Here is a 24,052-nt window from a genome sequence, read left to right as displayed (position 1 = left end):
TAGAGTTTGCACTGAAGTATCCGCTTAATAAACTCTATAAAAGAAGCTGGAATAGTCAAAGGGAAGGAATCTTTCTGGGAGTGTGTAAACAAAGTCAGAGATCAAACCTGTGATTTCTGAAAATTCTGAAAATCTTTTAACAAAGAGTAAGATGGGAAAGCTAGTTTGCTTCCTGTTTGATGATATATGGGTGTCTGAAATTCCATTTTTAGCCTTTATTTGGGGAAAACAGCTGGTACATTTGATTGTCTTAAATTCAACACATCCCAAACTCACCCACCTTCCTAAAGTCGTGTTACTATAGGGAATATTCCCGTATCCTTAGTCTACACGAAGCCTTTTTGATGCCCTTTTAATGCGGGTGTGTCCCTTTTATTGAATATTTGCAATGTATTTGCTTGGGTATAGCTGTTTGCATCTTGTTTCCCCGATTTGACAGTGAGCAGGGCCAGTCTTTTGCCTTGGTTTGCATCCCTAATACTTGGCAGGGTATCTGGTATACAGTAAACGCTTAATAAATGCTTGCAGATTGACAGTGCAGAGCAAAATAATAGCTTCTCTCTGCGAAGGCAGGATAGCACATCACAGACCTAGAAAAGGCAAGCCTGCCCCCTCCCCCCCCTTCCACGTATGACAACTTCCGGGACGCTGCTTTCCCTTAAGCAAGATGACAACCGAACGCAGGCGCATGCGTGCCTCTGCTCCCCGCGAAACATTTCTGCGACGCGGGGTGAGGGGGGCGCTCAGGTTCTCTGAGTTATGATTGGTTAGAGTCGGCCCAGGGGGCGGAACCGGAAGAGACTACACAGTGTTGTGGTACGGTGCCCTGTTGGATCCTGCCTGCCCGGGTCTGAGCTTCGGCGCCATGGGGGAGGCGGAGAAGTTTTACTACATCTACAGCTGTGAGCTGGACATCAACGTGCAGCTGAAGATGTGAGGGCAGCGGTGGGCAGGGCTTGGGATAGGCCTGAGTGGTTGGGCCGGGCCGGGCCGGGCCGAACTGCCGCTGGGGTCCCCGGGGAGGAGGGGGGCATTGCCCGGGAGCCTGCGGCCCGAGTGTCGCTTTGCATGCCCTGCAAGCTTCAGGCGGGGAGCGAGCAGGCCTGGAGAGGCGCCGTAGGGGGAAGAGGCGAGACTGGGTTCTGCGCCCCGTGCGAAAGCGCTCGTTCTGCCGATGTCCGCGTCCTCACCGCCAGTAGCTGGCGTTTGGGAAGTGCTCTGTGTTTGGAGAAAGGCGTTCTTATTAATCGCACTGGCGGATGCAACTGAGAATAAGAGAGGTGAAGTGACTCGCGCAGCGTCTGGCAGCTAATCAAAGTCCGAGGCTATCGGAACTCGGCGTCTGACGCCAAATGCGGCCCTTGGTACTTTGCCGCCCGGCTGTCTCTGAAGTGAACTCGGAGCGGTTGTTAAAAACAAAACGTAAAAGGAAAAGCTTTGGTACCGTCTTCTATGGGAACCCTTTCCTGATCCCTTCTGTTGCCTCTTGGGGATCCTCACGCTTTCTAAACAGGGGGCCAGTTCACCGTCCCTCAGACTGTTGGAGGGCCGGGCTATAGTAAAAACAAAAACTTTGTCTGTGGGCCTTTAAATAAAGAAACTTCACAGCCCTGGGGGAGGGGGATGAACGTCCTCAGCTGCCGCATCTGGCTCACGCGCCGCCGTCGTTTTAAGGACCCCTAAAATATGAGTTTAGATTACTTTATACGCCTACCCCCTACCTACCCCACTCAGTAGAATGTATGATGTCATCTTAATGATTGGCTCTTTTTTTTTTTTTTAATAATAGCTTATTTTTCAAAATACATGCAAAGATAGCTTTCCACATTCATCCTTGCAAAACCTTGTGTTCTAAATCTTTCTCACTTTTCTCCACCCCCTCCCCTAGACAGCAAGTAATCCAATATATGTTAAACATCATGTACACTTTTTCTTAAAGATAAAAGACTGTGATTTAATTGGTGTAGAGAAGTATTACTTCTGTCAATGTAGACCAGTTGCCACTTTGCTAATTAATTAGTAGAATCGGCTGGATGCTTTGAAAGGTTAAGATACTGGTTCAGGATCACACAGCAAAAAAAATGAGTTAATAATTGTGTATTAAGTGCCTACTAGGCATTGGATGCAAAAATAAAGGCAAAATGGTCTCTGGCTTCAAGAAATCTATTCGAATATAGATAAATACAAATATAAATACGAATATAGATAAATACAAATATAAATACGAATATAGGTAAATACAAAACAGGTAAACATTCTAGGAGTAATGGAGGAGACTGGAATCATGTTATTTAAGCTGATTCACAGAGGAGACCAGGCAGAGAAGAGAGGGGGATTCCAAATATTGGAGTACCCATTTCTAAGACATAAAAATGGGAGATCCCATGTGGTATATTATGAACAAACAGTAAGAAGAAGTAAGAAGAACAGTATCATTGAGATTTTAAAGGCGAATAATGTTTAATGAGAGTGGAAAGGGAACATCAGAGCAGTTTGGGAAGAAGTTTTTAACGCTGAATGGGAGCTTTTATTTATACTAGAGGTAATTGGGAGCTTTATTAAGATGGGACCAGCTCTTCCTCATTATGTAGCCAACTTTTTATAAGCATTATATACAGCTATTTTGTATAAATAATTTGCTAAATTTGGTAAATGTGTGTTGAAGTAGATGTAAAAGATTTGATAGATTTAGTTTGAAATTGAAAACATTTTTCGAGATATATTTTGAGAGACTATAGAGAAGTTATTATTAAGCTAGCCCCCTCGTTATTAAATTATGCCATCTGTTATTACCTCTTAACATCAAGGCAGCTTTTAATTAATCAATAATTAATGTGTAAGACATTGCTAGGACAACACATAGCTCTTGCTTCCTGTCTTGTTCTTAATGTATACTTACTATTTTTCAAGAAATATTGAAATAATTTTAGTATGCACAATTTAGTTACCTTTCCCCTCCTTCTTATTCCCTTGACAACAATGCTAAATAGATGCTGTCAGGCACAGTGAACTTATCTTTTATAGTTTCTAAATATTTTTCATCATTTTCCCTTCCTTTTTGTGGTATTTGGAAATGAGTATAGGTTGACCAGAGATTTGTTTAGGAGTCCTGTCCAAGTCAACAAGATTTGCTTATGATTTAGGATTTAAACCCTTTTAACAAAGAGTAAGAATATCCAAATAACAAGATTATTTGATTATGGGGTTGGAATGACTCTTAGTAATCATTGAAACACTTTGTTTTGTAGATGAAGAAACTGAAGTTAGATAGGTTTTATGACTTGGTATAATAATGATTTAGTGACTTCTCTTTTATGGAAGAAGTTACAGATCACATGAAATGTAAAAATTTCCTGGCCTTTGAAAAAGTCATTCATGTTGGGTTGGGATTTGGAGATAACCCTGCGATTAGAAATTTAAAAAAAAAAAAAAGAAACTTTTAAAACTTGATTTATTTTTTAAGCATTTATTGACAGCATTGTATGAGGAATTCAGTCTTATGCAATGGAGAGCCAAAGACACAACAAAACAACAAAACTGCCTTCAGGGAGTTTACATTCTGTTCTCTTCTGTTGTTAGAAGTTAAAAGGTCTTTAAACTGGTTTACCTGACAAGCAATTATTGAACATTAGCTGTGTATAATAAAAGCACTGAGACATTTCCCCCTCCCTAACATCCCAAAAGTATTTGCTTTCAAGAAGCATAATTCTTTCAGGGAAAAACAGCATGTATTCACATAAATCAATTTAAAACAAATGCAAAATAATTTTCTAGAAGAGTATTAGCAATTGTGAGGAAAACGAGTAAATCAGAATAGATCCTGTAGTTGATCCTGAACTGAGCTTTGAAGGAAACTAGAGATTCTGAGCAGCAGATAAGAGGAGGAAAAATATTCCAGTGACAGGGAACAACCTGTGAGAAGATAGCAAGAGAAAAGCTATGTGGGTAGACATCAGGCAGGCAAGTTTGCTCAGAACATGATATATTTAAAAAGCTTTAAATGCTAAAAAGGAATTTGTATTTTCTTATAATGGCATTAGGGAGCCACTGGAATTACTTACGAGTAGGGGATTACTGGTCAGAGCTGTGTTTTAAGCATATAAATATAGCCACTTTGCAGGGGAGGAATTTTTATTAAACCAATTTCATATGTAGTTTTAATAAGTCCTTTCAATCTAAGTCACTTCTCATTAATGTTAATAGTTTTTTTTTTTTTTTTTTTTTTTTTTTTTTTTTAATGATCATCACATTCCTAATGCATTGTTATGATTCTTTTGCTTTCAGAGGAAGCCTGGAAGGAAAGAGAGAACAAAAGAGTTACAAAGCTGTCCTAGAAGACCCTATGTTGAAGTTTTCAGGATTGTACCAGGAGACCTGTTCTGATCTTTATGTTACTTGTCAAGTTTTTGCTGAAGGGAAACCTTTGGCTTTGCCAGTGAGAACCTCCTATAAGGCTTTTAGTACAAGATGGAAGTAAGTATTTGTTTTTTTTTTTTTTTATGTTGTGAGATTTTGTAGTCCCATTTTTCTTTTACTTGTTAGATGTATTTTTAGCTGACCTATAGAGAGGAAATTCTTAATTAGATGTCCCTTGACTTTTATGGTCTAGAAATTCAAAGTTTCTTACCATGATAGGATAATATTTTAGTTATATTAGAACTGTCTTAAGAATTGATATTTAAGTATATTTAGTATTGAATGTATTAAAATAAGGAGATAAGCATTTTGGATTTTGTTAAAACAATACAGAAGCATTCGTCCTTCAGGTAGATTTTTTTGTGCCTAATCCATATTGTTGAACACCACCTTGGAACAGCAAAAACCTGGGCTGTATCTGTCTCAGTCAGGTATGAGACTTATATATGTGGTGTTAGATCTCTGTCTATCCATTTTTGTTATAGTTCTTTTTTTTTTTTTTAATAAAGTTCAAGGACCTTTATCATCCTGAAAGATGCCATTTCTTTTGTATAAGAATGTGGTTTTGGAAACAGTAAAATGGTGGTATAGTAGATGGCATACAGGACTTGTATTAAAGAAAAACTTGGGTTCAGTTCATGCCTGATACCAGCCAAGTGAGTCTTAGTGAATCACTTGATCTTCTCTGTGTCTTAAGTTTTCTCATCTGTATAATGTTGAGGTTGCATATGATGGCACCTTAAATCTATGATTCTCTAACACCCTTCTGCTTTTATCATTCTGCCTTATATTTGAGCCCAGAGAAAGTTTTAAAAAAAAGTTCACTGTACTGTAGTTTGAACGAGTACTTTTGAAAACTCAGTTGTGCAATCATCATGCAAAATACTTGGTCAAAAAGGCAAGGAATTCTTTGGCTTTCAGAAGGATTAAGAAAAGACAATGAAAATTGCCTTTTTTTTTTTTTATCTGCTCTTTCCCTCCTATTTAAAAATTAGTAATAGGAGTATTACTAGGTAATTACTAGTAATAGGAGTAAAAAATAGTAACATGTAGGAGTAACAATTTAGGGAATAATTAACAATTAATGGGACTTAGTCCAGTAGTCTGAAAGTAAGATATTTTATCTGATGTGATTACAGTCAGGATAAAATTGTATACTGTTAGAATGATTGTACTTTAAATTATGAAGGGGACAATAAATATTTTAGCAAACTGAAATGCACTTTAAAAATTTTATTCTTTGAAAATTCATTCTATTCTTTGATATACTTTGCTGATTCATGAGAAGACAGAAAACCACATGTTAGCATTATCTGTATTTTATTGAATTTTTATTTATTTTGTTAAATATTTCCAAAATATCTTCTAATCTTATTGTGGGTATACTGCCCAAGCAGCATGTTTGATACCTGTTAGGTCAACCCCTTCCTTCACTTTACAAATGAGAAGTTTGCCTAAGATCTCAATAGCAATTTGTGACAGAGTCAGGACTGAAATCTTAACAATCTTTCCATGGTGCCATTTGTGGGGAATTCATATTCTGTGAATACTTGTTAAGAGGGATGGTGGAGGTGGGGAAACCAAAACATTATGCATACTTTGATTTTTCCAATTAGAAGGTAATTTTTAGTTTGAGAATATCAAAAATTCCCAGGTTTTTCTATGTGATTAAATACAATAGGTTGCATATTTATCATCTAGTTCTGCCCTTCTGATTTCCAGAAGCTCTGTTCTGTAGTTTTTAATGGGTATAACCTAAGAGTTGAAAAAGGAGGTTTCACTTCTTGGCTTTGTTGCTGATGTGTTCTTTGACTCTAGTCTAGTTAATTAACCTCTCTGCAGTTTGCCTCATTGGAAAAAGAGAATAATGCCTATTATTACCTTTTCAGCCTGGCTTACTGTGTAGGTAGAAATTAAATGAATTCACTTAATTACTTAAGCTTATCTGTAACTTTGAATGATTTTCTGAAAGTATGTGCATTATTTTTTAAGAACTGCTCAGAGACCATTTTAGGTATTTAGCAACTTTTAAGAATTCTCCATAAAATTGACAGGTAGCTATTATTATTTCTGATGTTTTTCAAAGGCTGGTGGTATATACAGCAATTAGTAGTTTGTTGTTGTTTTAAATTCCATTTGCATTTAAATAAATTGCAGGATATTTTCTTTTCTTACCAGTTCTGACTGTGAGCCAAATTTCCTTTGTATTCATTGCGTAGCATTGGGATATGCCCCTATGAGAATAATTTTGTGTGAACAGAAGCTTTTTTCCCCAAATCATTGAGTGTGTCTTCTGTGTATTACTTTGTGATTATAGTAATCACTTGCATGGTGTCCTTTTGGGACTGTGGAAAGCTTCTGCTGATTAGGGGAGTTCTAATTATCAAATGATTCCAGTGTGAAGCTTTAATGTAAAAGGATACTTGTTAGAGAGAAAAAACATTAAATTTGGAGTCAGAGGACCTGGATTTGAATTCTAGGTCTGTTCTAACTCACAAACTGGGGCAAACCTCTTTATATTTTCTCTGATGTCCATTTTCTTATCTTTAATTGTCAATCACAATGCCTGCTATGAGTGATTGGGTTATTGAAAAAGGCAAATGAGATAATGTATATAAAGCACTCTTTAAATTATAAAGCAGTATATAAATGTCAGTTATTAAAGGGAAGAATAGAAGGTAAGAAAAGACTTAACTTTTTTTTTCTTTGCATTTTTAGGAATAAGTATCCTTGGTAAGATTAATATATGTGAAAGTGCTTTGAAAATAAAAGATATAAAGTTATTAATGTTAATTAAATGAACATTTAAGAAAAGAACATGTCTCAGTTAAAGGAACAGTACTTGTCCAGCTGTAATATTTCAGTAATTACTAAAGCAATACCCTACATATTATGAAGGAGAAAGATCTTTTCTTTTTCCCTTTTATGGTGTTTCCTACATCTTTGTGAAAGTGCTGTGAATCATAAAATAGCCTGGTAATCATTTACCTTAAGAAAGATTATTTTTTATTGTATTTATATTTTCTCTGTTTTTTATTTTGTTGGGTTTGTTTTAATTTGCCTTAAGTTTGATTCTTTTTAGCCTTGGCCTGTTTTTTTTTTTTTTTTTGAAGGTCAGTTCTTTGAATCTTTTCCTATTTATAGTCAGTTTAAGTGAGAACTCAAAAACTAACTATGCAATTTCATTTTATAGTTGGAATGAATGGTTAAAGTTACCAGTGAAATATCCTGACTTGCCTAGGAATGCTCAGGTGGCTCTGACAATATGGGATGTATATGGACCTGGAAAAGCAGTCCCTGTAGGAGGGACAACAGTCTCGCTCTTTGGAAAATATGGGTAAGTACTTTCTTTGCCTTACCCTCTGTCAAAATTTTGGCTCTCCTGTCACAGTCTTTGGAGAGGAATGGTACTTTAAGGCCCAGCATGTGCCTTAGTTGCATGCATGCTGGGAAATGGATTCAGGCTCAGTGCATTTCCTCGTTATTCACAAGAATGAGAAATTACTGAGCCAGAGGTATGCCTCCTCCAGAGTGTCATTGTTTCCCATTTTCTCCTACTCAGGAGGGCTTTGGTTGCCATGGAAAAACAAATGCAAAACCCTATATTACTTTCTATATCTTATTGACTGACAGCCCTTGAGAAAGTGATAAACAGTCCTTTAGAACAGGCTAAAAAGATTTTGGCAGTAGTAGTAACCATCTCTCTGTATTTTCCCCACCCTAACTTTTTAGAAGAAAAACATTTTGCCTTTATAATCTTTGTGTAATCAGTAAGCTACATATATCATACTGTGGTTTTTGTACAAGGACATTATTTTAGAGCTTTCTTTCATTTTTTTAAAGCAGTATTAGTATCTTATTTCAAGATTTATTCATATTTATTCAATGTTAGAATGACTTTGGACAGTTGGTATAGGGCAAATGATTTTATTGAAAAGAAAAACTACTTTATCTTCCAGATAATTAAACCAAAGCATTTTATTATCCCATTTAATAATATCTCTAAAATATGAGAATGCATTTTTTGTTTTTCATAGAGATGTAATTCTGTCATAAGAACTAAAGAAATGAAAGAAGTTAATATTAGACAAACTGAACCTATCCATTACAGTTAAGTTAACTTAACTTAATGTAAGTAAATTAAGTTAAGTAAATTAAGTCATTGAGGCTTTCTAAATCATATTTGCCTTTTCTCTTGCCTGGCAGAGGTAGTTTGAGGAACAGTTGAACAGTTCCTAATGTTTGTATAAAGGATGCTGAACAACTCAACCTACAGATTCAAATGATACCTTTGGTGGCTGTACTAGTTCAGAAATGTTTGCATCATATTTCCCCCTCTTTATTCCTGACTATTAGGACTGCAATGCTCTTGCATGGCATTGTCAATATTGACATTGCTTTTGTGTGACATTATGACATAGTGTGGGTGCTATCTCATAACGGCATTATGACATAGTGTGGGTGCTATCTCACTATCTCATAACCCAATGCCACTCTGGGATTGATATTTAACTACAATGCCATATATACGTTTGGGTAGCATAGTTTCTTATAAATTTCTTTTAAAAGATGTCCCTAAAACATTCAGGACACTATCAAACAATTAAGAGAATTTAGAAACATTTTTTTGCTAATATCTGTGTGTGTGAGAGAAGAGAGAGATACATTGTGTTTCTTTTTAAAAAGCTGGTTTCCTTTATTAATACTTATTTCTTTACACTTCAACCACTTTGACTTTAGCAGTTTCTCTTCCATGGCTGAGTGTTCAAGCTGAAACAGAGCTTCTTAGTGAACAGCTTAAGAATTACGAGTCTAATTTATCAAGATAAGGCCAGGATAACTTATTTGCCCTGAATGTGAAATGATAGCTTGGATTATCTCTAAGCAGCCAAAGAATAGATTGATCTTTCAGTTGAATTGGCCTAGAACCAGAGGCAATCTGCAGAAGATTTCTCCTGCAGATGTTGCTTCCAAATGTGAATTTTGAAGTTAAGAGCTGTTGCTACCATAGGACAACTTGGCACTAAGAATTGGAGCAGCAGCAGCAGCTGTTGCTGGAGGCTGGGCCTGAGTCTGGAGGAGAGCCCGCCTGCTGTGCCTGTTTCTCTGTCCTGCCTGGTAAATTTAATTTCCCAAATGGTCACATTGCTGTGTTCTTCTTCTGGCATGCCACCTGGAAACTGGGAAGCTCTGAGCTGAGGCTCCATTAGTGTCACAAGAATGGAGATGATTTGAGTTGATCATTTTCAGTCACTTGGCATAACCCTTCCCTCCTCAACATAGGTGACCCTTAAATCACTTGGTAAATCAGCTTGCTGCCAAATATGTGTATTTCTTGTTCACTTGAGTTTAGCTAGTCAGAGTACTCAGTTTTGAGAACTCTTTGTTATTGTATTTACATTTACTGGTATTCTTTATTTCGGTTTTATATGGCACTGATAGGCTTTAATTTCAGGTACAATAGCAAATCCTGTTTATTGTATGCTATTGCAAAACATTAAGGAAGCATTTATGTAAATCACAGTTCTTGTTTCTTCTCCTCTTTTTTTTTTTTTTTAAAGATTTTAACTAAGGTTATATATCCAAAGGTTAGAATCCTCATCATCACTACTTTCTTTGTTGGACCTTTTAAGCTCTCTGAGATAGTCACTATACAGAAATTTTTGTAGGATCAGACATGATTCATTTTCTTGTGGAAATCAAATGTTAGATGCTCATTTGTTTTTTAGAACTTGCTACCTAAGATCTTGCATTATTACTTGAACATTGTTTTCATATCTAAAAGATTCCAAGGAAACCATTTTAGTACTCTTTGGGAAATACATTAATAAATTATTGTTCCATTGTAACAATAGTTAAAATGCAAGGCACATATATTTATATCTATGACAGTGTCTTTTTAAGAGAGGCAAAATGTTTTCGTGGAAAGAATACTACATTTGAAGTCAGAAAACTTAGATTAGAATCTTAGTTTTGCTACCTATTAGCTGCTGTATAACTGGACAAAGCAGGTAATTTTGCCGATTGCTTAATTTTCTGAACTATAAAATAGTGATAAAGTAATACCTACTTGAGCTAATTCACTGAGTTGTTGGAAACCACTATATAAATGATTTTTTTTTTTTCTGTAGGAATACTTAGCAGTAGATATTCTTAGAATGTAGGATAAAATAAATTTTAATTATTTAATAGTATGTAATGTATCTTTTTGAGAATATGTATCTTTTTTTTCAAAAGTACAAGATATAAACATAAAAGATGCCATTTTCAACCTACCTAGCATTTACAAATGCTTTGAGGAATAGAAATCACATATGTACCAGAATGAAATTTTTCTAGCATTTAAGGTGATTTACAACTTTAAATTGAGATACATTTATAAGTTATCAGTGGTTGAAAAGGAAAGCAAACAAGCGTTAAGTTAGTAGTATAATGTAGCAGTCTAATAATCATCCAAAGTCCTTTGAATTCTGCTTACCAGCTTATTCCATTGGTAAGTCTAGTTTTGGTATAGCTTTTCAAGTGGAAAATGATAATTAGAAAGGAATAGGTGCATTCCATTTTAGAATAAATATTCTGAATTTAATAGATATTTCATTATTTTATTAGAACTGTAGCCTCATCTCTGGCATTCCATTTGTAGGTGTGAAATACAAGCCAACTGTGGCTTTTTAAAAATCCCTTTTGGTTCTTATCCATTTTCATGTCCTCTGAGGATTTATAGAATGATACATTAGGAGCTTTCTGGATAGATAAAAATCTATTTAAAAAATATTTTGCAGATATCAGAATTAATACTTGGGTTGTCTGTTATCCTTCATTCATGGCACATGAGTGGTCCACAGACTTCTAGTCATATGTATTTATCCTTGGATTTGGGGTGAAGTTTGATAAGATGCACCATCTTTTTTGGGGGGAGTTGGAAGAAATATGTTTAAATGACCCTAATTTCATATTTATTTCTTTCAAAAACTTACCACAATGATATTTCAGAAGATCCATGATTTCATCTGACTGGATTTTTCCTTTGCTCACAAAGTTCACAAAACTTTTGCACCTGAAAGTAGATATTTTTCATTAGCTGCTATAACTAAAAAAAAATCATTATTTAGTGGTCTGCCTTGGTGAATACTTCCTTGTTGCAGAAGAAAAAGAAAGCTCTTTATTTAGTGAGAGAATTTATTTTTTCACAAATAGCTATAAATTAAGCACCTTGTATTTTCAGAGCACAGTTATTTAGTTGCAAAAGGAGACAAGACCCCTGTTCTCATGAATTTCCTTAGAATCTAATTAATGGGCAAATATTTTGCATTTTCATTTCATCCCCTTTAACCATGATGCTTTTCCATTGGGAAAAAATGTTGAACTAGATGACCCTTAAAGTCCTTTCCTGCTGTATGATGCTGTAATTGTATGGAAAGAACTGGATTTGGAATCAGAATCTGGTTTGAATCCCAGGTCTGTTACCTGTGTAATGTAGGCCAAATCCCTAATTTCATCAGGCCTTAATTTACCAATTTCTAAAAAGGAGTTTAGATAATTTTAAGAATTTCTCTATGGTAAAATGCATATAGATTCCCTTTCTGTCACATATACACACATGTATTCTCTTTCGTATTATCCACGTCTTTAGTTTTTAAATGAAATATCAGTGCCCATAGAGGGGGAAAATGGCATGTGAAAAACTATGACTGTTACATGATTTGTGATTGCTTTGTTAATTGCTTTACAACTCACTGTGGACTTAAAAGCTTGGCAGTAGAGACGCTCATTTCTTCTGTGTGCTTAGGAATCTAAACTTTGCCATAATCAGCTGCATTCATTTATTTCCTTTACTGATACATACCCCCTTCCCTTAGCATGTTCCGCCAGGGAATGCATGACTTGAAAGTCTGGCCTAATGTTGAAGCAGATGGATCTGAACCTACAAAAACTCCTGGCAGGACAAGCAGCACTCTCTCAGAGGACCAGATGAGTCGATTAGCTAAGGTAAAGAAGAAATAATTAGAACAGGTGGGAAGCTTTTTACTATGTCTTGCTTCAAGGAATATTATTAATTCTAAGACACTCTTGAAAATGTGGGCAAAGGTGAGAGAACTTTTGTTAATCAAGAATTACACATTAGAGTCTTCTTCCTTGTTTGTTACTGTATCTTTAAAGATGCAAATGTTATAGATTAGATACTTATTTTGGTTTTAGAAAATAAAGAAAACTCCTTTTTCCCTTACAAAGATGTATTTCTTTAAACAAATAATTAGATTCTAAATTACTTGTAGTAAGTTGTATATTTAATACTGCATCTCATCATTATTCTTCAAAATTAGAGGAAAGGGATTATTAAATAACTTTTAGCTCTAAGATTCTAGATTTTAAGTATGTGTATCCCTAGCACCTAGTACAGTATCTTGTACATAATAGGAATTTATTATTTGTTGAAATGATTTTAAATCAAATAGTTGATTAAATGTTTACTTAGTGTTTACTCCATGTATGTAAGTCATTGTGAAATAAGTGCTCTTAACTTTTGTTTGGGAAGAAAATTTCCACAGACTAATCTGCTAGCATGTTATTTTTATATCCTGTCATTGGTTTGGATGACTCTTTTTGTCTAGAGAAAACTTCTATACCAGGTGTTGTTAAAGTAGTTTTTCAATCTGGTGCTTCAAGGTTAATATGGAAGAAGTCTTAATCATGAAGAATGAAATCTTGAATTGGCTAGTATTTGTATTTCATCTTAAAATTTTTGTTGACTACTCCCCTTAATTGCATTTCTCCTTTATATAAAATGATACCACAGCTACCTAATGATTGAGCATTTTATTTAATATACTGTTGTCAGTTTTAAAAATTTGGTTGTCAGCTTGCCTTTTTGAGGCAAACATTTTTGAGATTTTGTTCATTCTTGAATAAGAGGGATTGAAAGTTGTGAAGCTATAAACATGTCCGCCTTCTCTTTCAGTGATTTATCATGGCAATAAAATAACTTTTCATTTAAGCTATTCTATGAGTCTTTTATCAAGCTAGCTAATCTTGAGTTTCTAATAGAAAACTCATTAGAGTCAGCTCATTTATTGCCTTCAGCCACTACAGTGTGAACAAGGTTGATTCTCAAGTACAATGAGAGTATAGTGTATGTTGAAACAAAATCTCTTAAGTTGTTTCTAGAGATATGGGCAAAGTTGTAAATCTCAGGTCTTTGAAGGGAAAAGGACAAGGAAGAGAAATAGATTGCTTTATAATTGCCCTATTAATCCACTTTGTTTCTATATTAAAAGAATTATTTAAGCTCTTGCATAAAATGTTCCTAATTATTTTTGATAAAAGAATTTGTATTAATTTATTATAACAACCAATAATGTGACTTTTTCCCTTCCAGCTTTATTTACAGAATGCAAATGTTTATGTTTCTGACATGGTTCTATTGTATGTATAGATTTTTTTTGTTTGTTAATGGAGTTTTAACAATATATAATCAGACTTCAAAATTTTGACTCTGATGTTTATATGGTAGCTTGTTTACTTGTTGTTATTATTATACTTACAAATATTCTTAGTTTATGTATCATATTAAAATTTGTATGGTAGTTTAATACTTATACTTTGAAATAGTCTTATTTTTATGTATAATGGTACATTAGAATTATTACAAATGATATATAAAAAATAATTAGAACTGGCTAACTCTTGAAGACCTTTGGGAAATTTACCCATTTCCTAAATTAGTAACAGTCTGAATTTTATATTGGATATTGTCAGGTGCCAGTGTTGTAAGAGAACATGTATAATACTTGAATTAATACTCTTGATTATCTCAGAATCCTTCGGTGATCATTAGGTAATATATTTTATACTTCATTTTATTATAAGTCTATAAAATGGCAATGAATACAAACCCACAGTCAACCCTACTCTTTCCCCACACACATTTTCTGGTGCTGATTGGAGTCATGAACTTGTCAATATACCTTATCCCCCTACTTGTAGTATGCTTTTTAAAAAATTTATAAACTGATTGAAATTTTTAGATTATGCTATAGTGTTTTGCCCTTCATTTTTATTCAATGATGTACCCTAGAGTATAAATTTGAGACTACCAAAAGCAGTATTTCCATTTTTTTTTTTTTTTTTGGCTGAGGAATTGGGGTTAAGTGACTTGCCCAGGGTCACACAGCTAGGACATGTTAAGTGTCTGAGGGAAGATTTGAACTCAGGTCTTCCTGACTTCAGGGCTGGTTTTCTATCCACTGTGCCACCTAGCTGCCCCTCAGTAATTACATTTTTAGGGGAAAAAAATTTCATGAATGAAGCATGACTGAAAGATTTGTTCTCTCTATTTGAGGAATATTTCTTGGCATTTTTGACCAACTGTTTCATTGGCTCTTTAAAATATATATATAAATTATGTTTGTTTTTTTTACCAGTTACATGTAAAGCAGTTTTTTTTTTTTTTTTAACTTTGAGTTTCAAATTCTCTCCCTTCCTTTCCATCTCCCACCTGCATTGAAAAGGCACATGTGAACTTATGCAAAACATTTCTATAAAAGTCATGGGACAAGAAAAAAAAAACACCATACATTCCCTCCTCCTCCTCCACAAAAAAACAAAACAAAACAAAACCCGAAGAACAATAAAATTTAAAAAAGGTATTTCAATCTATATTTAGACACAATAATTTCTTTCTCTAGGTATAGGTAGCATTTTTCTTTATAGTCCTTCATAGTTGTCTTGGATCACTGTATTGCCAAGACTAGAAAAGTCATTCATAGCTGATCATCCCACATCATTGTTATTACTTTATGCACAGTACATTTCACTTTGCATGAGCACATGGAAGACTTTTGAGGTTTTTCCGAGAGCATCTTGCTCATCATTTCTGTAGCACAATAGCACAATAAATTCCATTATAATCACATATCACACTTTATTTAGCTGTTCCTCAATTGATGGGGTTCCCCTCAATTTCTAATTCTTTCACCTGAGAAAAAAGCTGCTATAAATATTTTTCTGTGTGTAGGTTCTTTTTCTCCTTTTAAAAAATATCTCATTTGGAATACTTGCCTAGGTCAAAGAGTTTGTATGACTTTACAGCCTTTTAGCCATAGTTCATATCTTTTGATCATTTATCAATTGAGTAATGGTTCCTTTTTTTTTTTTTTTTTAAATAAATTTGACTCGGTTCCCTACACCCTTGAGAAATGAGGCCTTTATCAGAAAAAACTTGATTTGAAATTTTTGTTACAATTACTATTGCTAATTTATTCCCTCCCATTTATTTTCTCTCTCCTTTCCCTCTGTCCCTTCTTAAAAGTGTTTTGCTTTTAATCCACTTACCTCAATATGTCTTCTTTTCTATTGTCCTTCCCCCTTCTCATATCCCCATACCCTACTACTTTCCTGCAAGGTAAGATAGATTTTTATACCCATATTGAGTATGTATGTTACTTCCTCTTTGAGCCAATTCTGATGAGAGTAAGTTTACACATTCTCCTTCTCTTCCCCGTCCCCCCAACCCCCTCTTGTCCCTACTGGAAAAGCTTTTTCTTGGCTCTTGTAGAGAATTTACAGCATTTCACTTTTCACTTTTACTTTCTCCCAGGAAAGGAAACTGCTTTTTTCACAGTTTTCTCTGTCCTTTTAAATATGTGGTCTTATTTGTTTTTCACAATAAACCTGTTAGGCAAGTATTAGTCCCGGGCTTGAAGTTAGAAAGTCCTAGTTAATGTTACTAGCACTGCCACCACCACCACTACTACTATAGCACTTTTAGAGTGCTTTACAGTTTCTGAAGCATCTTAGAAATATTCTCCCTTTCTATCCTATAGCAATCCTGAGAAGTAGGTGGTATTATTCTTCCCTTCTTACAAATGAGGGAACTGAGGTTAGCAGAGGGTAAGTAATTTGCCCAGGGTCATAATAAGCTAGTTTTTATCTGAAGCTGGATTTGAATTCAGGTCTTTCCAATCCTTTGGCAGCTAGGTGGCTTAATGGATAAGAGTTCTGAACCTTGAATTCAAATCTGGCCTCCCTCAGATATTTAATAGCAGTGTGATCTTGGGCAAGTCACTTAACCCTATTTGTCTCAGCTTCTGTAAAATGAGCTAGAGAAAGAAAAGGCGAGACTATTTCATTATTATTATCAGTGTAAATCTGGAAAGTAATTTAAACCTCTTTACTTAACCTCTTTCATTTTTACTTTCTCATCCTTAAAAAGAGATTGGTGATAATAACTAGCATTTACCTCAGAGAGTTGTGAGCTCAAATACAGTAATGTATATGTATATAATGGCAAAATTTACTAATGTATATAGTAAAGTATATAGAACTTTTGTTGAACATTTAAGTCCTCAGTAAGTATCAACTATTATCAATAAATCCCTTCTAAAAGTCTCAGTTTCTTTATCGGTAAAATGCAAGAGTAGGATGAAATAACCTGTAAGGCCATTTTCCATCTCTAACTTATGATCCTTTAACTTTAATTTTCCTTTCAGAAATATGACTAGAAAGTCAGTCAGGAAATATATATATTTTGTAAGTTGGTTTTGTAAATTGGTCTAATTGTATTGAAAAATCATTTGGAAGTCTAGAAGAAAAGTGACTGAATTGCTCATCTTTGACCCACCCATACTATGCATATATCTTTTTTTTTTTTTTTTTTTTTTAATTTATTTAATAGCCTTTTATTTACAGGTTATATGTATGGGTAACTTTACAGCATTAACAACTGCCAAACCTCTTGTTCCAATTTTTCACCTCTTGCCCCCCACCCGCTCCCCCAGATGGCAGGATGACCAGTAGATGTTAAATATATTAAAATATAAATTAGATACACAATAAGTATACATGACCAAACCGTTATTTTGCTGTACAAAAAGAATCAGACTCTGAAATATTGTACAATTAGCTTGTGAAGGAAATCAAAAATGCAGGTGGGTATAAATATAGGGATTGGGAATTCAATGTAATGGTTTTTAGTCATCACCCATAGTACTTTCGCTGGGCGTAGCTGGTTCAGTTCATTACTGCTCCATTGGAAATGATTTGGTTGATCTCGTTGCTGAGGATGGCCAGGTCCATCAGAACTGGTCATCATATAGTATTGTTGTTGAAGTATATAATGATCTCCTGGTCCTGCTCATTTCACTCAGCATCAGTTCGTGTAAGTCTCTCCAGGCCTTTCTGAAATCATCCTGTTGGTCACTATGCATATATCTTAAGGAAAGGCAAAAAATGGCAAAAAAAAAAAAAAAAAAACAAAACAGTCTAACACATGACAGAATAGTCACAGCATTCGTTGTATAGGCCAAAAAGCTGAAACAGTGAGTGCCCATCAATTGAGCTAAACAAAATGTAGTATATGATTCAAAGTATCATTGCATTGCAAGAAACTAGAAGCAGCACTAACATACAAATTCAAAATTGCAGTGACTAAAGTTGATTCCAGGAAGTGGAGGAGGAATCATGCCTCATCTTTTTGCTAATATGGTAGGCTCTGTGGCTGCAGAATGATTTGTAGTAACTTACATTTGGGCTTTGCTAAGATTTTTATGTTACATGAGGATATTCAGTGGGAGAGAGGTATCATTGGAAAATTAATTCTAATATTTAAAAGTCAACTAAATTTACTGGGAAAGAAAAACAAAACTCATAATCATCCTTGAATTCTGCCATTGTCTTTGTGCCAAATTTTATCTATCAGTAAGAGCTTTTGTCTGCTGGTAAATATGCTTGATAGCTCTACATATGCTTTTGTCTCTGTCCAATTTTCCATTAAAGAATTATTTCTTTTTGGATAAGATTGTCAGAACCTTTTGCTGGATGTTAAACTTCAACATATTCAAAATGAAGTCTTAATATTTGACCTCATTTATTCCTTTTCCATTCCTTTTTGAGAGCACTATCCTTTTGAGTCATCCTGGGTGGCATGCTTATTGCCTGTTCTTTAGAGTTCACCTTGGTGACACATTGCAGCCTATTTGTGTCTACCATGCACCCTACTTGTCCTCTTGAGGGTGTTGGAGGCATGATATTCCATATTTTGCTGCAATAAGCAGCACCAGTAAAATGTTAGTATTGATAAAATGGATGGGTCTTTCCTTTCATGGCATGTTTGAGGTCAGTAAAAAGGAATTGGCATCATCATTTTCATCAAAAAAGCGTCACAGAGCTTTCGAATTGCCTGAATTTTATACTATGTGTAGGCTGGTAATATGCACTCGATTTGGTTTTTGTTTGCTATTTTCATAATGATGGACATATGAGAATTCTTTGGAAGCACTGGATATAAATACCAATGCTAAATGGTCGAATATTTATCAGTAACTATTAAATTACTTTTGTCAAAAACTTTTAGTTCTGTCCATCGTCACAAGTGGACTAAATGAGTTTTTGCCAGTTTCATATTGAGCCCTAAAAGTCTAATGATTTATGTTCTAATCTTGTTATATGAACCAACAACACCATCTATCTATAGGACTGTCCCATGATATCTCCACTTTCATGAACATACAGTTTTTTTAATTTCTTTTTTTTATTATAACTTTTTATTGACAGAACATATGCATGTGTAGTTTTTCAACATTGTCCCTTGCAATGTCCCTTTGCAATGTTCCAACTTTTCCCTTCCTTCCCTCCACCCCCTCCCTAGATGGTAGGCAGTCTCATACACGTTAAACATGTTAAAGTATATCTTAAATACAATATATGTGTACATATTTATACAGTTCTCTTGTTGCACAAGAAAAATCGGATTTAGAAAGGTAAAAATAACCTGGGAAGAAAAACAAAAATGCAAGCAGTCCACACTTATATTTCCCAGTGTTCTTTCTGTGGGTGTAGCTGGTTCTGTTCATCACTGGTCATTTGGAACTGAATTGGATCTTCTCATTGCCGAAGATATCCACTTCCATCAGAATTGATCCTCATATAGTATTGTTGTTGAAGTGTATAATGTTCTCTCCTGGTTCTGCTCATTTCACTTAGCATCAGTCATAAACATATAGTTTAAATGCTTTTGGGAAGATGGGAACCAGGAATAAGAAACTAATTTTCTGAATCACATAATAATAATAATAGGTTTTTAGGGCTCTTTGAAGCTCAGACATTGTTTTGTGCAGTTAAAGGTCTAGGTTGTAAGCCTACAGAGTAGTATTTTTGGGGGAATGTGTGTGTGTATAGTATACATGGCTTTTTAAAGAGCCAGCCATTTTGTAGAATTCTTATTCATTCCTCTCTCATAGAAGTTATGTCAGAAAGAGACCAAATTTAAGAGAAAAGATTTTACCTTTTTTTAGTGATATAGTCAGTATTATAGATATCAAGTACTATATTCTTAGTTCTTAGTATTTGTTTATTCATTTTTAGACACTAGTTAAATACTTGTCTGACAAGGCAAGTATTTTAGAAATAGCACTGATCTAGAAATCAGGGTATCTGGGATCTTGTGCTTGTTCCCCAATAACTAATTTTCTAACCATGATTAAGTGGTTTAAGCATTCTAAGCCAACATTTCCTCACGGTTCACTTAGTTCAAAGATTTTCATATGGGAAGAATGGGACTTCAGATGACATCTAGTCTAACTCTCTTATTTTACATATAAGGAAATTGAGGAGCAAGATGAGTTAATTGTGAATTGCTCAGTCACAAGTAGTCTAGTTCGTCCAACTTCAGATCCTATGCTTTTTTACACCACACCACAAATACTGATTTTAAGGGTAAAGTAAAGTAATGAAAACAGTTGAAAACTCAAAATTAAAAAAAAATTTTCTTTCTCTCTCATCTATTGTCACTTTACCTTTCCAGCATATGCTTATTTTGTAGGTATCAATTTTGACCTTTTGTAGAAGAAAGTACAGATTTGATAATCTTTCCCTTCCTCCCCTTGTCCCTTGACTATGTGTGTGCCCTCCCATTAAATCTGATAATACGTGATTAATTCCCTAAGCAGTTTTGTGAACTTATTATTTGGTTCTTAGGAATTCTTTCAATTTAATAGCATTTCAAACCCCATACTGTTTAATTCTTGTAGACTTTGGGGATGGAGGCTCAATAATTATGCCATTATTTCTGTGACAGTATGCTGCCCTTCAGTGCTTTATGTTATGACTGTTTGTGAATTCGGTAGAAATAAATCCCTGAGCCCAGAAAGAAAAGAATGAGGCATTTGCTACTTTCTTGACCTATCTCTTTCTTGGGATAGGCACCCTAGTGAGGATTACTTCTTCAGAGCCAATTTCAAAACAGATTGTAGTGCCATTACCCTGCTGTTTAGCAGAATGCAGATTTTCAGTCTGGAAAGATCTAGGTCGCTGACATTTTTAAGATTATAAAGAAATATAAATTGTTGGTACAGGAATAAATTACACATCAACAGTCTCTCATGAGTTTTACATTTGGTGGTAGCTGTTAGTTTTCATGGAAAGATGACTATACTGGAAATGACCAGTGACCTGTTTCAAATTTTAATAAAATGAACTGTCATGATCTTATCATAATTCTTTTGGGCAAGTTTGGCAATATGTGCAGTGAAATCAATGAAAAGCTATAACTCTTACATATGTACTTTTTAAATACTTTTATTTTTTAAAGTATTTATTATCTCATTTGGTTTGCAATTTCACAATAATTCTGTGAAGTAGAGGAATTATTTTTATACCTATTTTACCATTTAGAAAACTTAAGAGAAGTTAAGTGACTTGTCCAAAAATCTCATAGGTAATCACTGGTGAAGCCAACACTATAATATTACTTGACCCCTAGTCCATTGTTCTTTTCATGATTCAATTTACTTTATTATTTATTGGCTGCCTCCTATAGAGTTTAAAGTAATGTTAGGCAATAAAGAGGTGATAGACATAAGTAAAATAATTCCTTCATTTAGAGAACTTGTAGTTTCTTATGAGTTGTAAGATAAAAATACATGCATAATTTTAGTATAGGATAGACTAAAAGTATTGTAGTAGCAGGAGACATGCAGAAGAACAGCACAAATAAAGACATGGAGGTGGGATGATTAAGATAGTGACTTAATCCAGTTTGCCTTTTAATGAATTATATGTGAAGAGGAAAAAAATTTGGAGACCTTTAATATAAAGTTGCTTCTTTTTTAAAATAAATTTTTATTTATAGTTTTTATTTTTGCATGCCCTCAATTTTTCTGTGCCTCTTTTCTTCCCTATCTTCTAGAGAACTATCACATAAAACATACAAACTTTCAAGAAAACAAAAGAAAAAAGAAAAGAAAAAAAAAAAAACAATGAACAGAATTGACTAATATCTTGAAAAATTCTTTAAAATAATATAATTTTCTTATATTGGATTACTTGCTATCATGGGGGTGGGGAATTGGAACACAAGGTTTTGCAAGGGACAATATTGAAAAATTATCCCTGTATATGTTTTGAAAATAAAAAGTTTCAAATAAAAAAAAATGGAAAAAAAAAAAGAATAAAGCCAAAAGTACATGGTAGGGAGTAAAAAAACCTATACAGAAGCAAAGAAGGATAGCTTTGAACACAACATATAGTATTTTTTATGTGGGCTTTCTTGAAATGAAAATGTATTGCTTTATATTTTGAATCCTTTCTTATGTTTTGCTGTGCACATGGCAATTTTTTTTCTTTTTTCTATTTTGTATTTAAATTTAAAATGAATAAATAAAATAAAACAAAGAAAAATAATGTAGTTTTCAACAATTTTAACCTCAATTTCCTACATCTGGAAAGGAGTAGGAGGAGGTATTTTTTTCATCCCTTGTCTTTGAAGCTGTGCTTCTTCCTAGTTAATTTGACAACTTTCATTGTTTGTGGCTATTGTTCTCTACAATTTTCATTATATTTTGCAGTTTTATATATATATAAAATATCACTATATACATATATAATGTGTGTGAATGTTATACATGTCATCTATATACATAATATGTGCAAATATATGTTACATATTACATATGTCATGTACATATATAATTTTCTTGGCTTTGCTTCCCTTTGCATCAGTTTGTGAAGTCTTTTCACTTTTTGTATTTTCACATTTGTCATTTCTAAAATCTCAATAATATTCCATTATGTCCATGTACAATAGTTTGTTTTGACTATTCCTCAGTCAATGGACAGACATCTACTTTATTTCTAGTTCTTTGCTACCACAAAAACTGCTACTATAAATATTTTGATGTGTTAAGAGTTTAAAGTTTTTTCCTTTTTACCAGTGATTCCCTTGAGATATATGCCTAGTAGTGGAATATATGAGCCAAAAACTCTGGAAATTTTAGTTACTTTATTTTCATAATACCTAATTCCTTTTCAAAATGTTATAACTTATTTTCTCCCAGAATCAATTTTTATATATGTAAAAAAATTTATCTTTTAAAATTTGTTTTTGTTTTTTTTTGTTTGTTTGGTTTTTTTTTTTTTTTTTTGGTAGCTCACTAAGGCTCATCGACAGGGCCACATGGTAAAAGTGGATTGGCTGGATAGATTGACATTTAGAGAAATAGAAATGATTAATGAGGTGAGTCATTCTCCTTATATTTTTAATAGTAAGTAACTTATTAAATTTTAAACAAAACCAATAAACTTTGTTTTTTATATTTAAAATATAAATGGTTCTGTGTATTTAAAGAGACATCTGTTAAGTGTGTACATATGCATATACACATGTATACATACTTTTTTTCTTGCACATCTTTTCATGTAAGTTTAGGATTAAGCAGCTTGCTTTCATAATAGATTATTATCTTATTAAAAATTTTTTTTGATAATTTTTCTATTCAGGCATCTTATAGGGGTTTTGGGTAGCTAGATACCTTGTACACGTGAAGATGATCTGTATTGTCCTTTTAGGACTTGGTACTGGGAATTTTTTTTAGCATACCTGTGACTTCTCTGTTTGGCTTTAGAACCAGGAAGGGGGGATAATATCTGTCATAGGTATCTCATATCACAGTTGTTATGTCTGTAAAGTTTAGTTTTTATCCCTTCCTTAATTGTTTGCTCTTTGAATAGGACTTTGTGATCCTATTCATTTCCAATGTTTTGATCCAACTTTAGTATACTTTCTTCAGAAATAAGATGCTGCCTGTTTTCTATACTTTTTCTAGAAATATAGCAGTCCTTAGAATATTACAAAGTCAGGTTGGGCCTATCTATATTCCAAATTGTGTGAATGAAAATGACATGGGAAAGTAGTCTTATCAAAGGATGGAATTAGTGCAGTTATTTTCAGAAGTTTTTTTTTTTTTTTTTTTTATAACAGATTTACTTTTGAATATGGTGTTTGCATGTACCAGATGTTAAGCTTAACATTTTGTGTCTGGAGAATGGAAATAACAATTATATTAATCAAATTAGGAGAGAGGAATATCAGTTTTGTAATATGGCCCAGCCTATAATGAGCACCACAGGGTACATACAGACTTAATTTAGAGTCTCTGAGCAGTTAGAGCATCACTTGGAAAAGGAGAACGTAGTGGCTTTAAGTGTTCTTTTTTTTACAATGAACTCTTATTTAGTTGTTTTTTTTTTTTTTTTTCCCCTATTTACTGATTCATTGCTCTGTTTTACTCCAAAGTCACTATTGTAATTTTTAAAAAAATAACTATGGTCTCAGATATTATTATTTGAAATTTGAAAATAGGGA

General features: G+C 33.8%; 1 protein-coding gene across 1 annotated transcript in view; it reads left to right on the top strand.

Annotated features, from left to right (window-relative positions):
- The first annotated feature begins 791 nt into the window (after window positions 1-791).
- The window catches only part of PIK3C3 (phosphatidylinositol 3-kinase catalytic subunit type 3), a 179,252-nt gene continuing 155,991 nt past the window's right edge, over window positions 792-24,052 (top strand). The window contains exons 1-5 of the mRNA XM_031946013.1: window positions 792-933; window positions 4,285-4,473; window positions 7,610-7,753; window positions 12,276-12,405; window positions 22,838-22,924. Of these exons, the coding sequence (XP_031801873.1) occupies window positions 866-933; window positions 4,285-4,473; window positions 7,610-7,753; window positions 12,276-12,405; window positions 22,838-22,924 (618 nt within the window). The 5' untranslated portion in view covers window positions 792-865. The remainder of the gene's footprint in view (window positions 934-4,284; window positions 4,474-7,609; window positions 7,754-12,275; window positions 12,406-22,837; window positions 22,925-24,052) is intronic.

Source organism: Sarcophilus harrisii, chromosome 1 (assembly GCF_902635505.1).
Source record: "Sarcophilus harrisii chromosome 1, mSarHar1.11, whole genome shotgun sequence".
Lineage (NCBI taxonomy): Eukaryota > Metazoa > Chordata > Mammalia > Dasyuromorphia > Dasyuridae > Sarcophilus > Sarcophilus harrisii.
Note: the sequence above shows the minus strand (reverse complement) of the source record. Positions and strands in the feature narration are given on the sequence as shown.